The sequence below is a fragment of the Myotis yumanensis genome, unplaced genomic scaffold (genome assembly GCF_028538775.1).
Source record: "Myotis yumanensis isolate MYYU_CA2020_CCGP unplaced genomic scaffold, mMyoYum1.0.hap1 SCAF_10, whole genome shotgun sequence".
NCBI classification, from domain to species: Eukaryota; Metazoa; Chordata; class Mammalia; order Chiroptera; family Vespertilionidae; genus Myotis; species Myotis yumanensis.
The window spans coordinates 83,450,153-83,471,995 of record NW_027223761.1 but is presented as its reverse complement, the minus strand read 5'-3'; the positions used below and the strand labels follow the sequence as shown (position 1 = coordinate 83,471,995).

Here is a 21,843-nt window from a genome sequence, read left to right as displayed (position 1 = left end):
AGACATTGATCAGTTGCCTCCCATATGTGCCCCGACCAGGTATCCAACCGTGAGTGGGACAATCGCCACCAACCGAGCCACACCGGCCAGGCGGGCATCTCTTTAAACTGGCATTTTGGTCATCACTCCACTGAGTTAAACCTTTGAAATGCTCCCCGTTTCCTACCAAATAAACTTAAATTCTTGTGGGAGGCCCTCTAATCTAGTACTAATGCCCTTTCTAGCCACCTTTCATACTTTGATACACAAAATTTCTGCTCTACTCAGCCGACCGCTCATCTGTAACACACCAAAGCCTTCCTGTCCTGTCGCTCTGCTCTCCTCAGAGCTGGGCACGCTGTGGAAAGAGCCCTTCAAATTCAGAAGTCACTCTTTCCAGGGAGCCCGCACCGTCGGCTCTATCTGGAAATAGTTTCTCCTCTAAAGCTTGTGCTTTCATTTACACTTCTCAAGGTGCGCGCATTCACACACACACTTGCGATATTTACAAATATGCCTTACCTGCTCTATAAAAATACACATTTCCTCGGGGTAGGGACTATATTATCTTTGAATCCTACATAAAACCTGTCACAAACACTGACCCCTTAAAGGTCACCCACAAGTATTTCTCCTTTTTTCTTTTATTAACCTTCACCAAAGGATATTTTTTCCATTTTTAGAAGAAGGGAAGAAGGGGGGGCGGGGGGGAGGGATCTACTGGTTGCCTCCCACATGTGCCCCGACTAGGGCCGGGGATCGAACCTGCAACCCAAGCATGTGCCCTTGACCAGAAATGGAACCCTTGACCATGCGCCGCAGGGGCTGATGCTCTAACCACTGAGCACAGGCCAGGCCACAGACACTTCTGAACAGGCTGAGCCATTTCACACCAGGACTCACCACGGAGGCATCCGGACTGAAGGGGCTCCCAGGCCAAGGCCCCTCTGCTCTGGGCTCCATTTGGGAGGGCAACGAGAAGGGCAGGGAGTGCCGGTTGGTCAATTCCCGTCCTGCCCAGGGCTCCCCAGGGCTCGGGGTGACGACGGGCACTCTGGGGACTGGCCGAGGCAGCCAGGACTCCCCAAGGCGGCTGGAGGGGACGGGGGGCAGTTTGTCCCTGGACGGAGAGTCGCCGGGAGTACAGGGCAAGGGGCGCCTCTGCGGCCGGGCCTCCGCCCCCGCGGAGTAAGGCCGGTCGGGAGGGGGCGGTGGCGGCAGGTCTCTCAGGGTGGGGGGCGCTGGCAAGGGCTTGTCCTTATGCAGGGCGCCGGCGGCCTGTGGGGCAGATGGAAGCAAGTCAGTGGTGCCCCGGCTCCCAGGCAGGCAGCAGAGGGGGCAGCAGAGGCGCAGGCGGTTGGCGTTACCTTAGGCGCCGTTCCCAGGCCAGCGCCCGCAGGGCCGGGCAAGCGCTGCTGCAGCAGGTCTAGTCGCGGCGGCACCGGGGGCAGGGGCGCCTGCGGAGCCGCGGAGAACGGAGAGGGGGGCCGCTCCACCTGCACAGGGAGGCCTCGGTCAGGCTGGTGGGCACGTGGCACCCTCCCCGCCCACGCTGTGGACACTGACCAGCGGCCATGGCACACCTGGCCCTGCTCGGCTGCCAACAGGCCGGTCCCCATGCCGCAGGCCAGTGCGCACAGCCGGCCGGTCTTCATCTTCAGATAAACATTTTCAATATTAAAAACAGAAAGCCATATAAAAAGAAAGGAACAGACATTAACCTCTCAAGAAATCATCTGGAAAACAATGCTTTAGGGGCAGAACCACCAAGATCAACGACAACAAATTCTCTGTGGGCTGTTATGGCAGAAAGAAAAAGAGTTTCCTAAGGAAAACGCTCCACAAAATCACTAAAAGGCATATGCATCCTTCTGAAGAAACTAGAGGCCCGGTGCATGAAAATTCATGCACTGGAGGGGGTCCCTCAGTCCGGCCTGCCCCCTCTCACAGTCCGGGAGCCCTCAGGGCGGGAGGCAACCTGGCGATCAGGGGAAGGCGACGCCCCATCACACCTCTGCTGCTGCCACTACCGGCAGCGCAAGGCTCAGGTGGCCCTGGGTGGCTGGGGGGTTGAGGGGACTGGGGGACTCCGGAGGCAGGCGGGTGGAGCGGCCAGGCCCGCCCTGCCACGCACCTGCCACCCCGGCAGGGCTGAGGGGACTGGGCGCTGCCATCTTGTGGCTGTGGGCGCCGCCATCTTTGCAACGGCGTGAGGGTCAATTAGCATATTCCCTCCTTATTAGATAGGATAAGTTGTTTCATTTCAGTAATTAAAGGAACTAGTATTTCTTGTCAATTTGTGATCTAAACAACAAGGTGCCGAATTAGAAGACACCACACACGTGAAGCCTTTGCCATCTCCCGGCCTAGACGACAGGAGGCGATGGATGGCTGACTGTCCAGCTGGAAGCCTCGTCCAACTGCGCATGGAGCCTGCAGGGCATCAGCTGCGGGCACCAAGGCAACCACAGGACACAGCCACCACACCTGCCCCTTTCTTGGAGCTGCTGGTGAATGAGGTAAACACAGTCCTAACCATTGCTCCTGGCCTTCCCTCCAGCTTCGGAAAGCAACCGTCGAGGGGGCGCGAACAGTGCGATCTGGGAAGCTAAACACGCAGTTAAGAAAGCAAAATCTGGCCGAAGCCGGTTTGGCTCAGTGGATAGAGCGTCAGCCTGTGGACTGAAGGGTCCCGGGTTCGAATCCGATCAGGGGCATGTACCTGGGTTGCGGGCACATCCCCAGTGGGTGGTGTGCAGGGGGCAGCTGGTCGATGTTTCTCACTCATCGATGTTTCTAACTCTCTATCCCTCTCCCTTCCTCTCTGTAAAAAGAAAAAATCAATAAAAAATATTTTTTAAAAAAAGAAAGCAAAATCTGCCCTGGCTGGTTTGGCTCAGTGGATAGAGCATCAGCCTGCGGACTGAAGGGTCCCAGGTTCGATTCTGGCCAAGGGCATTAAAAAAAAAAAGAAAGAAAGAAAGCGAAATCTGCCCTAACCAGTTTGGCTCAGTGGATAGAGCGTTTGGCCTGTGGACTGAAGGGTTCCAGGTTGGATCTCAGTCAAGGGCATGGACCTTGGTTGTGGGCACATCCCCAGTAGGGAGTGTGCAGGAGGCAGCTGATCAATGTTTCTAACTCTCTATTCCTCTCCCTTCCTCTCTGTAAAAAAAAAAAAAAAAAAAAATCAATAAAAAATATTTTTAAAAAAAGAAAGCGGAATCATTAGTCAAGTTAACCCTCCCTTCATCATCAATTTCTAGTCAATCACCATGTCCTGTTAATTTCCCATAAAATGATCTCATATCTACAGCAGCCTTTTCATTGTGCCTATCAGCCCTGGGCCTGGTTTATGAAAACCGTTGTCTAGCGGTTCTCCCAGCTTCTAGTTTTTTATCTCAGCACATCCTTTTGCTCACCATTACCAGCTCAGCCACCCTTAAATGCTCACCGACTCAGAAACCATCCATCCGTAACGCATTCTCCCCCACTCTTTATGCTGGAATTCCCTCTTCCTCACTTTGTTCAAATTGTTTCCCAATTTGGAAGGCCCTCTCTGCCTATGTTTTTGTATATGTTCTTATTGACTTCAGTGAGGAAGGGAGAGGGAGAGAGACAGAAACTTCAATGAGGAGAGAGAATCATCTGTCAGCTGCCTCTTGCACGCTCCTACTGAGGATCTAACTTGAAGCCTGACCAGGAATCGAACCGTGATCTCCTGGCTCATGGGTCGACACTCAACCACTGCGCAACACCAACCAGGTCTGGATGTCCTCTTTGGAAAAATGTCTATTCACGTCCTGTGCCTATTTTTTTAACTGTATAGTTTGTCTTCCTTTTGCTGAGTTGTGTGAGTCTTTATACATCTTGGAAATCAGCCCCTATGAGATGTGTCACTGGCAAATATGTCCTCCCACGCAGTGGGTTCTCTGCATTCTGAGGCTGGTTTCTGTTGACACGCAGCTTTTTAGTTTGATACAGTCCCAGTTATTTTTTTTTTCTTTGTTTCTCTTGCCTAGGAGATTGATCAGTAAAAATTCTGCTACATGAGATGTCTGACAATTTACTGCCTGTTTTCTTATAGATGTTTTATCACAGCTTACATTTAATATTTTATTCATTTTGAGTTTATTTTTGTGTATGTTGTTAGTTGGTGGTCTAGTTTCATTGTTTTCAATGTACCTGTCCAATTTTCCCAGCACCATTTATTGATGAGGCCGTCTTTACTCCAGTATATGCTCTTACTGCCTTTGTCAAATATTAATTCAGGATAAAAGCAAGAATTGATTTCTGGGGTCTCTGTTCTGTTCCACTGATCTACCTGCCTGTTCTTGTGCCAGTACCAGGCTGCTTTGATTAAAATGCCTTTGTAGTATAGTTCAATATCCAGTATTGTGATCCCTCCAACTTTGTTCTTCTTTCTAAAAATTGCTAAGGCTACTTGGAGTCTTTTTTGGTTCCATACATTTTTGGAATATTTGCTTTAAATCTGTGAAATATGCAGATGGTATTTTAAGAGAGATTACACTGAATCTATAGATTGTTTTGGACATTTTAATGATGTTAACTCTTCCAAGCCATGAACACGATATATACTCCCACTTGTTAGTATATTCCTCTAATTCTTTCTATGTATGTATGTATGTATGTATGTATGTATGTAAATCCTCACCCAAGGATATTTTTTCCATTGATTTTTAGAGAGAGTGGAAGGGAGAGGGAAAGACAGAAACACCAATGTGAGAGAGACACACTAATTGGTTGCCTTCTGCATGCCCCCGACCAGGGCCTTGAGCCTGCAACCAAGGTATGTGCCCTTGACCGGAATCAAACCCAGGACCCTTCAGTCTGCAGGCCGACATTCTATCCACTAAGCCAAACCAGCTAGGGCGTCTTCCTCTATTTCTATCTTCAATTTCCCAGAGTTTTCTGAGTACAGGTCTTTTACCTCTTTGGTTAAGTTTATTCCTAAGTATCTTTTTTTTTTTTCTGAAATGGTAAATGAGATTGTTCTTTTAGTTTCTCTTTCTGAGAGTTCATTATTAGTGCATAAAAATGCCACTGATTTCTGGATGTTAATTTTGTATCCTGCAACTTTGCCAAATTCATTTATTAAATGTATTAGTTGTTTGGCGGAGTCTTTGGGATTTTCTATGCACAAACTATATATATAAAAGCCAAGCGGCTGGAATGACGGAATAACGGGAACGACTGGTCACTATGACACGCACTGCAGCAGCCAACAGGCCTGATTGGGCCCCCCAACCGCCTGTGGCCCCTCCCCCTGGCCATCCCCGCCCCCCATCGGCCACCCCAATCCCCATCGCGGGCAGGGTCCGCCGGCCAACCTCCTGCGGCCCCTTCCCCCTACCAGCGGACCCCACCCATGCACAAATTCATGCACCGGGCCTCTAGTACCATATAATCTGCCAATAATGACAGTTTTACTTCCTCCTTTCCAATTTGGATGCCTTTTATTTTTTTTTCTTCCTCTCTGACTTCCAGTACAAGGCTAAATAAGAGTGGTGAGAGCAGACATCCTGTCTTGTTCCTGTTCATATGGGAAATGGTTTTAGGTTTTGCGCATTGAGTATGATGTTAGCTGTAGGTTTGTCATATGTGGCCTTTATTATGTTGAGGTATGATCCCCCTATTCCCACTCTGCTGAGTTTTTATCAAAAATGGGCACTGAACTTTGTTGAATGCCTTTTCTGCATCTATTGGTATGATCATGTGATTTTTATCTTTCATTTTGCTTGTGATGAATTACATTTATTGATTTGCTGATATTGTACCAGCCTTGCATTCCCAGAACAAATCCCACATTGTCATGGTATATAATCGTTTCATTGTATTGCTGGATCCAATTTGCTAATATTTTGCTGAGGATTTTCGCATCTATGTTCATCAGGGATATTGGCCTGTAATTTTCTTTCTTTGTGGTGTCTTTATCTGGCCTTGGAATTGGATAATGCTGACCTCGTAAAATAAGCTTGGAAGTGTTCCTTCCTCTTCAATTTTTTGTAATAGTTTGGGGAGGATAGGTGTTGTTCTTAATTGAATGTTTGGTAAAACTCGCCTGTACATCTATCTGGTCTAGGCCTTTTGTTTTCTGGAAGTTTTTTTTATTATTGCATCAATTTCATTTAGGTCCTAACAGCCCATTAAGGTTTTCTAATTCCTACTGATTAAATTTTAGAAGATTGTGTTTCTAGGTATTTGTCCATTTTGCCCAGGTTATACAGTTTGTTGGCATATAGATATTCACAGTATTTTCTCACAATTCTCTTGTATTTTTGTGGTGTCAGCTGTTACTTCACCTCTTTCCTTTTTCATTTTATTTATTTGGGTCCTCTCTTTCTTGATGAATCTGGCTAACGGTTCATCAATCTTGCTTATCTTTTCCAGGAACCAGCTCTTGGTTTCCTTGATCTTTTGTATTTATTTTTTAGTCTGTATGTCTTTTATATCCTCTCTGATCTTTATTATTTCCTTTTTCACTAGGCTTTTCTTGTTGCTCTATTTCTAATTCTTTTAGTTGCAGTGGATCATTTATTTGAGTTTATTGTTTCTTGAGGTATACCTGTAATGCTATAAACTTCCCTCGCAGGACTACTTTCACTGTGACCTATAAATTTTGTGTTGTTGTGTGTTTGTTTTCATTTGTTTCCAGGAAGTTTGTATTTCTCCTTTGATCTTATTGGTAGTCCATTCATTGTTTAATATCATGCTATTTAGCACCCATGTGTCTGAATGTTTTTCAGGTGTTTTTTTTTTTTACTGTAGTTGATTTCTAGTTTCATATCGTTATGATCCAAAAAGATGCTTGATATGATTTCTACCTCCCTGAACTTGTAAATGCTTGTTTTGTGTCCTAACATGTCTATCTTTGAAAATGTCCCACGTACGCTCGAGAAGAATGTATATTCTGCAGTTTTGGGATAAAATGTTTAGTAAATGTCAATTACATACACCTAATCTAGTGTGTGCTTTAAGGTCACTGTTTCTTGTTGATTGTTGTCTGGAAGACCTATTCATTGATGTCAGTGGGTATTAAAGCCCCCACTATAAGTGCATTGCTGATCGTTATCTCTCCTTTCAAATCCTCCAGGAGAGTGTTGTTTTTTCAATCCTCACCCAAGGATGTTTTTCATTGACTTTTTATTTTTAAATATATTTTTAATAATTTCAGAAAGGAAGGGAGCTAGAAACATCAATGATGAGAGAATCATTGATCGGCCACCTCCTGCATGCCCCCTACCAGGGATCAAGCCTGCAATCCAGGCATGTATCCTATCCAGGAATTGAACTGTGACCTCCTGGTTCATAGGTAAATGCTCAACTGCTGGGCTCCATTGATTCTTTTTAGAGAGAATGGGAGGGAGGGAGAAGAGGGGCAAAGAAAGAAATATCAAAGAGAGAAAAACACACTGATTTAGTTACTCACACCCCAACAGGGGCCAGGAATCAAACCTGCAACTCAGGTATGTGCCCTTGGCGGGAAATCGATCCCTCGACCCTTCAGTTCACAGGCCAACACTCTAACCACTGAGCAACTGGCCAGGGCCTCCAGGAGTTTTTTTTTAATATAGTTAGATTCTCCTGTATTGGGTGCAAATGTTTACCAGGGTTATATCCTCTTGTTGGAACAATCCCTTTAGTATTATATAGTGACCTTCTCTATCTCTTCTTATGGCCTTTGTTTTGAAGTATATTTTGTCAGATATGAGTAATATTACCCCCCATTTATTTTTTTCTGTTTCCATTGCATGAAAATCTTTTTCCATCCTTTTACTTTCATTCTGTGTGAGTCTTCTGTTCTGAGGTGGGTCTCTTGTAGACAGCATGTATATGGGTCATCCATTCAGTTACCCTATGTCTTTTGATTGGAGCATTTAATTCATTTACACTTAAAGTTATTAGTGATAGGTACTTATTTATTGCCATCTTTATTCTTTATGACTATGCTCCTCTCTTTCTATTTCTTCTTCTTACTATAGTCCTTTTAGCACTTCTTGCAGTGCTGGTAGGGCGGTAATAAGCTCCTTTAGTGTTTTTGTTGGGAGGCTCTTCATTCCATCTTCAATTCTGAATGATCATCTTGCTGGATAGAGTAGTCTTGGATTCAATCCCTTGCTTTTCATCACTTTGAATACTTCATGCCATCCCTTCTGGCCTGTAGAGTTTCTATTGAGAAATCATCTGACAGCCTTATGGGAGCTCCCTTGTAGGCAACTGACTATCTCTCTCTTGCTGCCCTGAAGATTTTCTCTTTGTCTTTAACATTTACTATTTTAATTATAATGTGTCTTAGTGTGAGTGTCTTTGTGTTCATCTTCATTGGGACTCTCTGTACTTTCTGGATTTGTGTGACTTTTCTTTCACCAGGTTATGAACGTTTTCTGTCATTTTCTCTTGTTATTCTTATTGTCATGGTGGTTATTACTCCTCAATCAAGCATACTTTTCTATTGATTTTAGATAGATTGGAAGTGAGGGAGAGAGGGAGGGAAGGATGGAGGGATGGGGATAGAAACAGTAATGAGAAAGAGAGAAACATCTATTGGTTGTCTCCCACACGTGCCCCGATCAGGAACTAGGATAGAATCTGCAACTCAGGTATATGCTCTTGACCGGAATTTGAAGCCATGACCCTTTGGTGTGTGGGCCAATGTTCTCATCATTGAGCCACTGGCCAGGGCTCTGTCATTATTTCTTCAGTTTCTCCATCCCTTGTTCACATTCTTCTCCTTCTGGTATCACTATGATGCAGATGTTGTTCCATTTCACAGTGTCGTAAAATTCCCTTAAACTCTTCTCATGCCTTTTAAGTGTTTTTCTTTTTGCTGCTGTAATTGCTTTTTCCTATCTTCTCTTCCAAATCACTGATTCTACCCTCTGCTTCATCAAGCCTGCTTTTAATTCCTTTCAGTGTCATATGTGTGACAGATTTAGTTGTCATATTTAGTATTCTTCATTTCTGACTCGTTCTTATTCATGGTTTCTATGTCCTTTTCATGCTGATGTAGTTCCCACTAATTTCCTTACGGTTCCCATTAAATTCCTTATAGTTCTGTTAAGTTCCTTGAGCACTGTTATAACCATTACTCTGAACTCTGATAAATTGCTTACCTCCGTCTCAGTTCAGTGTTTTTCTGGAGATTTCTCCTTTTCTTTCATTTGAGGGTTGTTTCTTTATCTTCCTTGTTAGTTGTCTCTTTGTGTTTGTTTCTATGTATTAAATATACTAGTTATGACTCCCAGTCTTTGTGGGGTGGTCTTTTTATAGTAAATATCCTGTGGGACCCTGTAGTGTGGTCTCCTTGAACTCCTGAGCTGGATGCTCTAGGAGTGACTTTTTCGTGAGGTATTTGGGCTCTACTATTGCATTAGGGTTTTGACTGCTGTTGTCCAGTTTGTGGGTGGGATCTCCTCTCAAGCTGGCTCTGAGGCTCCACCCACACCATGTTGTGCAAGCTGTTGTATAGGACAAAACAAAACAAGAAACAAACAAAAACATACAGATGAACCTGACAACAACAGCAAAAACAACCTCAAAAGAAAATTAAGAAAGAGAACAAGAATAGTGAGTGAAAAAGAAATATAAAGAAATAGTCTACACTAATAAAAGATAAACATGCAAATTGACCATACCTTTGTCATGCCTTAAGCCACGCCCACCAGCCAATCAGGGCGGCTATATGCAAATTAACCCAACCAAGATGGCGGCTGGCAGCCACGGAGCTGGAGCAAGCAGGAGGCTTGGCTGCCCCAGTGATGGAGGAAGGAAAGCTTCCCGCCTGCCACAGCAGCTCTGAGTTCCACTCAAGGCAACAAAATTTCAATTATAGAAGATAAATAAACCCCAGAAACCTGCTTTCAGCCGGCTGTGGCCACAGAGCTGGAGTGAGCAGGAGGCTTGGGTTGCCCCTGGCGATGGAGGAGGCCAAGCTTCCTGCCCTACCCTGGCCGGCTCTGAGCTCCACTCAAGGCTACAAAGTTTCAATTATAGAAGGTAAATAAATCCCAGAATATAAAAAAAAAAAAGCAAAAAAGGAGAGGCTAGGACAGCCGTGGGCAAACTACGGCCCACGGGCCGGATCCGGCCCATTTGAAATGAATAAAACTAAAAAAAAACCAAAACACCGTACCCTTTTATGTAATGATGTTTACTTTGAATTTATATTAGTTCACACAAACACTCTATCCATGCTTTTGTTCCGGCCCTCCGGTCCAGTTTAAGAACCCATTGTGGCCCTCGAGTCAAAAAGTTTGCCCACCCCTGGGCTAGGAGCTTCTGTCGCCGGGGGGCTTGGCCAGCCTGAAAACGGCCCTCAGCCCCTCACCCAGACAGGCCAGGCACCCCAGTGGGGACTCCCACCCTGAAGGGGGTGTGACCTGCCTGCAAACAGCCACCAGCCCCTCACCCAGGCTGGCAAGGCAACCCAGTGGGGACCTCCACCCTGAAGGGGGTGTGACCAGCTGCAAACAGCCATCAGCCTCTCACCCAGGCTGGCCAGGCACCCCAGTGGGGACCCCCACTCTGAAGAGGGTGTGACCAGCCTGCAAACACCCATCAGCCCCTCACCAAGGCTGGCCAGGCACCCCAGCAGGACCCTCACTCTGATCCGGGACACCCTTCAGGGCAAACCATCCGGCCCCCACCTGTGCACCAGGCCTCTATCCTATATAATAAAAGGGTAATATGCAAATTGACCCCCACAGCAGAATGACTGGGAATGACTGGTCACTATGACACACACTGACCTCCAGGGGGCAGATGCTCAATGCAGGAGCTGTCCCCTGGTGGTCAGTGCGCTCCCACAGGGGGAGCTCTGCTTAGCCACAAGCCAGGCTGATGGCTGCCAGCACAGCGGTGGTGGTGGGAGCCTCTCCTGCCTCCTCAGCAGCGCTAAGGATGTCCGACTGCCGCTTAGGCCTGCTCCTGAGAGCTGGGCTAGTGCCGTCCTTCCCATCAGTCTCAAGGTGGTTTCCACCCTTCCTTGTATAAAGGCTCTTCCTCCAGTCTTCAGCTGGTATTTCAGGGTTAATATTCCCCAATTTAGTTTTAATTCCAGTTAGATTTTACATGGTACCTCCTACCACCCTCCAATCACTTCATCTGCCATTTATTTGGTTATTAACAGTACATTATTCTCCCCATCAAACCTAACGCTGTAATGACAAGACTCCATTAGAGAAAAGACAAGAGCAATATACTCTAGTCATAGTAGCAAAACAGGGTCCAATTCTTTTATTCCCCTTCATTTTTTCCACTAAGCTATCTGAGTAAAGCCCAAGTTTAGGATATAGACAGTAAGAGAACATGGGCCTTGAAGCCAAAATGCCTGGCCACCAATTCCGGTTCAACTTACTATCTGCGTAACCTTCAGCAAATTCCTTAATCTCTGTGCCTCAGTTTCTTCATCTGTTATATGAGGATAATAATAGTCCTTACTTATTGGGTTATATGAGTTAAAATCAGAATAGTGTTTAGCATGGTGTCTCTGACATCAGATGCTCAATAAATATTAGCTAGTATTGCTCCTCGTAGTTTGGATGCCATTATGTGTTCTATAGCTTTAGATTACAACTCACAGTAGAGTTTGCCACAGGCTATTAAATTGCAGACTTACCTTGGCACCAGCTAATTCCTTCATCATAAAGAGAGAATCATCAGCTCGTTCATCATCATCATCATCATAATTTGGGGAAGAAGCTCCCTCTGCTCCTTGCCTCAATAGGCTGCCACTGCCTCTCGGATCAAACGGATCTACCACAATGGGCTCCGTGCCTTTAATTTCACATCGGCAGAAAGGACAGCCCTGGCCTTCCGATTCCTGCAGAGGAGACAGGAGATGGTGACAGGCACATCCAAAACTACTTAAAATATTCATCCACTAGGAAATACATTTGAAAACAGAAAGGAAAAGTTACTCTACCCCACACACCAAGCCATCCTTTACATACAACCCCCAGCTCTTCAGAAGGATCACACAACTGAGAAAAGGCATGATTTGGACCCACACCTGCCAGGACGTAAGACAGGACGTGCACATGAGGTGTCCACAGGGCTCGATCTTCACATCCTTATCATTCTCGGCACATATTTTGCACAGTTGGAATGTGGAGCCCATCTCACAGTATAATTCATATTGTTCCTTTGATTAAAATAAAGAAAAAATAACAGTTATTCAGCCTATTTCAGGTATTTGTTGAGTGAATGAATGAATGCAACCATAAATGCTAAAAACAGAACTATTAAAGACCATTACTGTGTATACAAATTTTGCTTGTATAAAAATTTCACATCAGTGTCAATGTTCTCCCGTAATACAGAAATTCCCTAGTCTTGGTCCTACTTTAAGCTGCATGGTTGAAAGAGAAACCACCTGGAACATAAATTCACTATCTAGTCAATGGTTTAAAATTTAAGTGTTCCAGTCACTTAATACAATTCTCCTGTCAGCTCCATTAAGTCCATACAAAAGCTTGACTCTAGAGATATGGTTACCATGTCAACAAAACTCACCTGAGTCACTTTGATGTGGTCTTGGGGCGTCGGCTCACACAAGCCTGTCAGGTCGGGATTCTGATTCCGTCCATCAGGAAACAAATAGCTGTGAGACAAGTAAGCAGCCTGTGACTTTATTGAAGTCAATTTATAACCGCTTGCTAACATAACAGATGGCATTTAGGAATTCCCTCATTGTCAAAGGGCGACTTTGCAAAAAATGCAAGAATAAATCTTACTAATACTTCAAAAAAATAAAGAACACAGAAAAGTTCCAAGAAAATATTCTACTAAAACTGATATTCTTTCTCCAGGGTACATTGCCACAGGTCCCACCTTTTAAGGAGTTAACGAGCTTTTTTTAAAAATATTTTTTTATTGATTTCAGAGAGGAAGGGAGAGGGAGAGAGAGATAGAAACATCCATGATGAGAGAGAATCGATTGGCTGCCTCCTGCAAGCCCCCCATTGGGGATTGAGCCCGCAACCCAGGCATGTCCCCCTGACCGGAATCGAACCCGGGACCCTTCAGTCCACAGGCTGACACTCTATCCACTAAGCCAAACTGGCTAGGGCGACAAACTTTTTCTGTAAGGCCTGACAGTAAATATTTTAGGCTTTGCAAGCGATAAAGTCACATATTCTTTTGTGTGTGTGTATGTGTGTGTGTGTTCTTTTTTAACAACACTTTAAAAAGTATCTTAGACACAAAACAGCTGGCCTATGTGCCAGTTTGCCAACCCCTATTTTAATCTATGGATAGCCACAAAGTATAAATTCTTAATTTAAACTGCATTTGCTTTTTAAAAAATCTTTATTGTTGAGAATATCACAGATGCCCCCCTCTAAGCCTTCCCCCGCAACTCCACCTGGATCCCATACCACCCTGACCTTCACCACCCTGTTATCTGTGACCTTGGGTAATGCATGTATGCTTTTAAGTTTTTTTGTTTAATCTCTTCCCGCCTCCCCTCACCCCTTCTGAGATTCATCAGTCTGTTCCATGCTTCCATGCCTCTATTTTATGCATCAGTTTATTTTGTTCATTAGATTCCTTGTTCGTTTATTTTGATTTTTAGATTCAATTGTTGATAGATATGTATTTACTAGAGGCCCAGTGCATGACATTCATGCACTGGTGGTGGTGGTGGTGGTGGTGGGAGGGGGTCCCTTAGCCCAGCCTGCACCCTTTAGCAGTCTGGGAGCCCTCGGGGGATGTCCGACTGATGGCTTAGGCCCACTCCCCGTGGGTGCCAGAAATCAACTGGCACTCCTTTAGGTAACTAACTGCTTTTCTCTTGCTGCTTTTAAATTCTCTTTTGGGCCTCATTGGGTTTATCTTGTTTGGGACTGTCTGAGCTTCCTAGACTTGTATGTCTATTTCTTTCACTAAGTAGGGGAAGTTTGTTGATTATTTTTTCAAATAGGTTTTCAATTTCTTGCTCCCTCTCTTCTCCTTCCAGGACAGCACCTCCATGATGCGAATGTTGGATTCTTTTTTTTTAATGCTGTTCTGATTGGTGTTTTCTGCTTCCTCATATTTCAAATCACTGAGTTGATTCTTGGCATCTTCTACTCTACTGTTGATTTCCTGTAAATTATTCTTCATTTCAGTTAGTGTATCTTTAATTTCTGACTAAGTCTTTTTTTATGTCTTTGATGTTTTCACTAAATTCCTTGAAGTTCTCAGTAAGATTTTTTAAAAAATATATTTTATTGATTTTTTACAGAGAAGAAGGGAGAGGGATAGAGAGTCAGAAACATCGATGAGAGAGAAACATCGATCAGCTGCCTCCTGCACACCCCCCACTGGAGATGTGCCTGCAACCAAGGTACATGCCCTTGACTGGAATCGAACCTGGGACCCTTCAGTCTGCAGGCCAACGCCCAATCCACTGAGCCAAACCGGTCAGGGCTCAGTAAGATTTTGAGCATCCTTATAACGACTGTTTTGAACTCTGTATCTAGTAGTTTGTTTGCTTCCATTTCATTTAGTTCTTTTTCTGGAGATTTTTTTCTGTTCTTTCATTTGTGACATGTTTCTTTGTCTTCACATTTTGGCTGCCTCCCTGTGTTTGTTTCTATGTATTAAGTAGAGCTGCTATGTCTCCTGGAATTGGTAGAGTGGCCTTGTGTAATAGGTGTCCTGTAGAGCCCAGTGGCTCAACCTCCCTAGTCACCTGAGCTGGGCACTCTAGGTGCACCCTGTGTGGGCTGTGTGCACAGTCTAATCGTAGTTGAGCCTTGATTGCTGTTGGTGACACTGAGAGGAACTGACCTCCAGGCTAATTGGCTGTGAGGACCAGCTGTGACTACAGTGGAAGAGCTGCTGTGCAGGAGACACCCTGTGGAGCAGGACTTGCTTCAGTGGGGCTTGGTGCTCACTGAGTCAACCCCTTGAGTGTGTTGCTGGTGGATGTGTAGAGTTGTAATCTGCTATGGTCTGAAGCTGTCCACAGGGTGCACTGGCTCTGGGGCCTCCCGGGAGGTGCAAAGTCAGCCACTGCCTGGGGCCACCCGGCAGGAGCTACAGAGCAATCTACAGATGGCTGCTACTTGTGTTGAGCTTAGAAGCATCAGGAGAGGGCAAGCTGTGAACCAAGGCAGGCTACTGCTAGTGCCAGGCCTGAGGTCACTTATCAAGAGTAACGGGGCACAATGAGGCCAGCTACTGCTTGTTCGAGAGATTTTAGTTAAAGTCTGAAGCCTGAGCCACGTCTGGCCAATCATATGGAAAAGCCACTGCAAACAGCTTGGGTGGGGCTGCAGATTTGGTGGGTCTGGGTCTCAGGGAATCACCAGGGCGGGGTGAACAGTAAGTGCCAAGTTGATGCAGACTCATATCTGGTGACTGCCTGTCAGCAATGTGGCGGGGAGGTCTCAGAAAAGGTTCAATGACCTCTGCCAGCCCTTTTGTCTGGTAGAATGCTGCTTTCAAGTTCTTACCCTAATGCCAGACAATTTAGTTCCTTCCCATATGTCCCTGGATCCTTTCAAGCTGTTGCCCCATGGCTGATCAATGATTCTCTCTCATCATTGATGTTTCTCTCTCTCTCTCCCTCTCCCTTCCTCTCTGAAGTCAATAAAAATATATTTTTAAAAAATAAAAAATAAATTTTAAAAAGCTGTTGCCCTAATGCTGGAGCTCAGAGGGAGTGAGTCAGTTAAGTCCATGTGTGGGTCCTTTAAGAGGAACTGCCTGGGTCTCCCCCAGCCTCATCTCACTCAGTCACAATCCCTGCTGGTTTTCTTTTCTTTTTTACTTTTCCCCTGCTGGTTTTACAGCCCAGAGTTATAGGGACTTCTCTTCCCAGCTCTGGAACCCTGGGCTGATGGGTCTTGGACTCCTATCTCCTCACGGGAGACCTCCACAGCCAAGATATCCCTCCCAATTAAAAAAAGCCACATGCAGTGTCAGACAAGCCTGTTCAGTGCTTCCGCCCCTCCTACCAGTCTGAATGTAGCTTCTTCTTTAATTAACTAGCTGTAGGACTTTTACTCAGTCAGATTTTAGACAGTTCTGAATGATGATTGTTCTGTAGTTTAGTTGTAATTTTGATGTGGTTGTGGGAGGAGGCAAGTACCACGTTTACCTACATCGCCATCTAGGTTGACTCCAAACTGCATTTATGTACTTTTGACCGAACACCTAAAATACCCTTGTTTACAGATTTTAACACTGAGAGACACCAACTTAAAAGAAATGTAATAAGAAACAAATTAAGCCACTTGAGATCATCTCCCAGGAAGCTTCTAGACTCAAACTGCTCTGGCATTTGGTAAAGCCCCAATGCTACTGTAGAAGATGATGCATAATTACCTTAAATACAAGTAGTTTTCTGATACCTAGTCAACATTGGTACTTTCAGTACTTACCAAATTATAATCTATTTAAATTCCCAAAGGAATAGCAATTCTGGAATAAATAAGAACTTAACCATAAATATCAGCATACATTACAAAAGCCCAAAGCCTGGAGAAACGCTGCTGAACCGAAGTGCAGTCAGGATGAAGGCCCCTGAGCCTGGTGACATTAGAGCAAACATCTGATCACTCTGCTGTGGCTCGTTGAATAACTGGTAACATTTTCTGCTAACTGGTATGATTTTAAATCTAACATAGACTTGAAAACAAGTTAACATTTGGAAAAGGAAAAAGATAAAGTTTACTCATAGTAATAGTGAAGCGATAGAGAAAAGTAATTTCATCCAATTCCTTTTAAGTAAAAATGGAAGTCCTTGAAACCTGAAGGTCACAACAATATCATCTGTTGAAACGTTTCCTGAATTTTCATCTGTATAAGGAACCCATCACAGTCATTAATGATGAGGTTTTACAGGCCCTCAGTTCCCAGACCCTGGCCGATGGCAAACAGCAGGTACTCACAAGCCTTCCCGGAAGCCGTCAATCAGTGCTTGGAAGAGAGGCTTGTTGTGAGGAATTGTCTGGAGAATGTTCCCATCAGCAGTGACATACCCAATAGCCCACTGACCCAGACGAGTACAGCTCAGCCGGAATATGTAACTGAGAATAGAGATAAACAGAATCTTTAAGACATGGTAAGTTCATATTAGGGTAAACGGTAAAACACCATCAATAAAAGCATCTTCAATGACTCCAGACCAAAAAGCAAAGACACATAAGCCCAATTCTGAAGTAGATTGAAAGCATTTATCAAACCATCAGATCTGAATGAGTCAATCCCTCTGATAAACAGGCATCAATCTGCAGAAACACGGCCATTGGGGAACTAACCAAAGGTCATGTTTTCTCTATTTTAACCAAGGCCACCAGAAAATAACACCCCGGAGAATGAGCCACTTTGACTCATGGCACTGACCTGCCAGGTTTGTGGATGAATTTCTGGAGCCGAGCTTTTACTTCATCATACGTCAGGAAAGCCATGTAACCGGGGTGAGTCACAGCGAGACTGTTCCAGTTCCTGAGCAGAGAGGACCAGGGCTAAGGAAACAAGAGATCAATCGCACCATTTGGCTCAAGACATACGGCCCTCCTCAGAGTGACAGAGAACCTCAATCCTCAGTTACAAATCCCCATTTATTGTCACAAACTTTCAATCGTATTGTCACTTTGAGGAAAGACAAATGTATTTGGAAGATAAGAACTGTGAAAACCTAAAAAGAAACAAATATATCCGTATAGGAAAAACTTAACTTTACAAAATAAAATTTAAAACACTTTAAAGCAGTCCCAACTAACAGTGGTGAGGGTAGACCACAAGAACCCAAAGAAGAAAACAGGCAGGGATTCCATGTGCCAGGAAGCTCCACATACAGGTATGCAGATGGCACCCACACATTATCTTTAGGAGAGAAAACATGAGTTCTTCTTGAGACATCATTACATCTCAATATTAACAGTCAAGAATGTCAATACAATAGGAGGAACATTGGAAACATATGTAACTCTCCACTAACAGAGAACTCATTCAATTTGTCACATTATAGTCATGCACCACATACTAATGTTTTGGCATGACTGACCCCATATACCATGGTAGTCCCATTAAGATTATAACGGAGCAAGAAAGTCCTGTCACCTAGTCACATCACAGCCACCCTAGCATTGTAATGCACCGCATCACTCACGTGTCTGTGGCGGTGCTGGTGTAAGCACGCCTACTGTGCTGCCAGTCACACAGAAGTACAGCACACACACCGTTACAGCACGTAATATCTGCTAATAACAAATGGCTATCTTACTGGCTTCTACTAAATTTTTTATTATCATTTTAGAATGTACCTTTCTTTTTTTTTAATATATATTTTTTAATTGATTTCAGAGAGGAAGGGAGAGGGAGAGAGAGAGAGAGAAATATCAATGATGAGAGAGAATCATTGATCGGCTGCCTCCTGCACACCCCACATTGGGGATGGAGCCTGCAACCCGGGCATGCTGGCGGCAGCCTCATACATCTTGTGTTTACTACATATTTTAAATGCATCATTTTCTCTTACATTTGATCTAGCCTCATCTATATATATAAAAGTTTAATATGCTAAGTGTCCGACCCTTGGACCATCTGACCTGTTGCTATGATGCCCACTGACCACCAGGGGACAGATGCTCCGACCAGCAGGTTAGCTTGCTGCTGGGGTCCAGCTGATTGGGACTGAGCAAGACGGGCCGGACACACCCTAGAGCCCTCCCATGGTCCTTCCCCAGCTGGCCAACCTCCCGTGGTCCCTCCCTGGCCCCGATCGTGCACTGGTGGGGTCCCTCGGCCTGGCCTGCACCCTCTCACAATCCGGGACCCCTTGGGGAATGTTGGAGAGCCAGTTTCGGCCTGATCCCCGCAGGCCAGGCAAAGGGACCCCACGGGTGCACGAATTCGTGCACCAGGCCTCTAGTGTTGTTTTATAAATTAATGCAGCCTAAGTGTACAGTGTTTACAGTGTGCAGCAGTATATAGTAATGTCCTAGGCCTTCACATTCACTCACCACCCACTCAATGACTCCAAGTCCTGCAAACTCCATTAATAGGAAGTGACCTGTACAGGTGTTCCATATTGCAAATCTTTTATACAGTATTTTTCCTGTACCTTTTCTATGGTTAGATGCACAAATACTCAGTCACTGTGCTACAACTGCCTATAGCACGCAGTACAGTAACAGGCTGCACAGGTTTACAGCCTCGGAGCAGCAGGCTACACCATTTGGCCGAGGTATGCAGTAGGCTCTCCACTCAGGGTTGTGTAAGTGCATGCTATGATGCTTGTACAAGGATGAAACTGACTAACAAGCATTTCTCAGAACAAATCCCTGTTGTTATGTAGCAAGTGACTGTATACCCATTTTCTGCACATTCTACAACCATGAAACTGATGCAAAAAAATTACTTAATAGCAAAGAAAGATGATAAATGTCAAGATAAAAAAGCAGATTGTATAGTTATTATTTTTAACAAAAAATACTGTATATACATATTTATATACAGCTATGAAATGCAAGGTAATTCTAATCTTTTTTGCTTATAGTTTCTAGAATAAGTAAAAATACGTTTATAATAGGTAAAATCTCAAATGTTTTTTTTTCTTTTTTTTTTAAATATATTTTATTGATTTTTTACAGAGAGGAAGGGACAAGGATAGAGAGTTAGAAACATCGATGAGAGAGAAACATCGATCAGCTGCCTCCTGCACATCTCCTACTGGGATGTGCCCGCAACCCAGGTACATGCCCTTGACCGGAATCGAACCTGGGACCTTTCAGTCCGCAGGCCGACGCTCTATCCACTGAGCCAAACCGGTTTCGGCTCAAATGTTATTTTAAAAAGTGTTCTCTTCAGAATAGCAGCAATAACTACTTTAACCAACTTTTTAGTAACCTACCTGAAAGAGCCGTGTAAAGATGTCAAATTCAAAAACTGAAATATAATCGTTGCAGGTCAGATCGATAGTGGACTTCAGAGCCATGGCCTCCAGCCCGGAACTGATGGGATGCACATCATGGAGGGCCTGTCGGAAGCTCTTCCAAGGAACTATCGTCCTGGGGGGCGGGGTGAGAAGGCAGAGTTTGGTAACAGATAATTCTGGGTGATGCTATAATCAAGGAAAGAGAGCCACGTTAAGCTCTCAGTATCGATTTCAATTCTCTTAAAGTGGAGCTATATTTTGGATTGAGAACAGAAAGGGAGTAAATGATATATTTCTTAACTGTCAAATGAGTAACTTAACAACAGACAAGTCTTTTTCCACTGTTTTTTAACAGAATGTCACAAATTAATCACTTTTCTCACCTTTCTTCCTTCGTTCTATTAGTCAATGGCCCAAACTGCACTAATTGAAAGCTTGTGTTTAAGCTAACGTTTTAAAACCATGTAAAACATGATGAGTTCCTTGAGGAACCACACCATCAAGGCCTAGACAGGAGGAAACAGGGTGGAGGTGCAGGAAGAGCCAAGTTCTCATATAGATGAGAGAGAAGCTGCTGAACTCATTATAAGGCTGATTAAATCCCAGACAGGGCTAGCAAGAGCTGTGATGCGATTTTTCTTCCTTACGATCTTTAAAACAAAGCCTTTGAGGAGCGTGTGTATTTGCCTGAAAAAACAAGTAGCGGTTGGATCTCTTTTCTAATGTAGTTATTAATTAAGTTAAAGGAACAAAGTAAACGTATTCACATTCTCTTCAACTAAGTGCTTTAAGTTGTGATTATTCTATATTTTATATGTAAACACAATTAAAAAAAATAAAAATAGGATTTAAAGAGACGTTAGAATCTATATATATTCAACTAAAAACTTTCATTGCTCAGGAACAAGACAGGGATGCCCACTCTCACCACTCCTGTTCAACATAGTCCTGGAAGTATTAGCCATTGCAATTAGACAAGAAGAAGAAATAAAAGGCATCCAAATTGGAAAAGAGGAAGTAAAACTGTCCTTATTTGCAGACGACATGATATTATACATACAAAACCCTAGAGACTCCATCAAAAAACTACTAGACTTAATACATGAATTTGGCAATGTAGCAGGATACAAAATTAACCCCAAGAAATCTGAGGCATTTCTATACACCAATAGTGAACTTTCAGAAAGAGAGATTATAAAAACAATCCCATTTACCATCGCACCAAAAAAATTAATATACCTAGGAATAAACTTAACTAAAGAGGTAAAAGACCTCTACTCAGAAAACTACAGGACGTTGAAAAAAGAGATAGAGGAAGACATAAAGAGATGGAAGAACATACCATGTTCTTGGATTGGTAGAATCAACATCATTAAAATGTCCATACTACCCAAAGCAATCTATAAATTCAACGCACTTCCCATTAAAATTCCAATGGCCTACTTCAAAGATCTAGAACGAACTCTCCAAAAATTCATCTGGAATAAAAAAAGACCCCAAATGGCTGCAGCGATCCTGAGAAAGAACAAAGTAGGTGGGATCTCAATGCCAGATATCAAGCTGTATTACAAAGCCACTGTTCTCAAAACTGCCTGGTACTGGCACAAGAACAGACATATAGATCAGTGGAATAGAATAGAGAGTCCAGAAATTAGCCCGAACCAATATGCTCAATTAATATTTGACAAAGGAGGCAAGAACATACAATGGAGCCAAGATAGTCTCTTCAATAAATGGTGTTGGGAAAATTGGACAGATATATGCAAGAAAATGAAACTAGACCACCAACTTACACCATACACAAGAATAAACTCAAAATGGATAAAGGACTTAAATGTACGACAGGAAACCATAAAAATTCTAGAAGAATCCAAAGGCAACAAAATCTCAGACATATGCCGAAGCAATTTCTTCACTGATACAGCTCCTAGGGCAGTTGAAACTAAAGAGAAAATGAACAAATGGGACTACATCAA

The 21,843-nt window shown here is 43.9% G+C and overlaps 1 protein-coding gene across 2 annotated transcripts in view; it reads right to left on the bottom strand.

Moving 5' to 3' along the window:
- CBL (Cbl proto-oncogene) overlaps positions 1 to 21,843 on the bottom strand; it is a 98,351-nt gene that overhangs the window by 25,907 nt on the left and 50,601 nt on the right. For both annotated transcript variants that reach the window (XM_070426231.1, XM_070426232.1), the window contains 8 exons: positions 19,844 to 20,000; positions 17,332 to 17,453; positions 16,878 to 17,015; positions 12,511 to 12,598; positions 12,008 to 12,139; positions 11,615 to 11,818; positions 1,347 to 1,475; positions 883 to 1,257 (listed from right to left, as the gene is read on the bottom strand). In XM_070426231.1, coding sequence (XP_070282332.1) covers positions 883 to 1,257; positions 1,347 to 1,475; positions 11,615 to 11,818; positions 12,008 to 12,139; positions 12,511 to 12,598; positions 16,878 to 17,015; positions 17,332 to 17,453; positions 19,844 to 20,000 — 1,345 coding nt within the window. The remainder of the gene's footprint in view (positions 1 to 882; positions 1,258 to 1,346; positions 1,476 to 11,614; positions 11,819 to 12,007; positions 12,140 to 12,510; positions 12,599 to 16,877; positions 17,016 to 17,331; positions 17,454 to 19,843; positions 20,001 to 21,843) is intronic.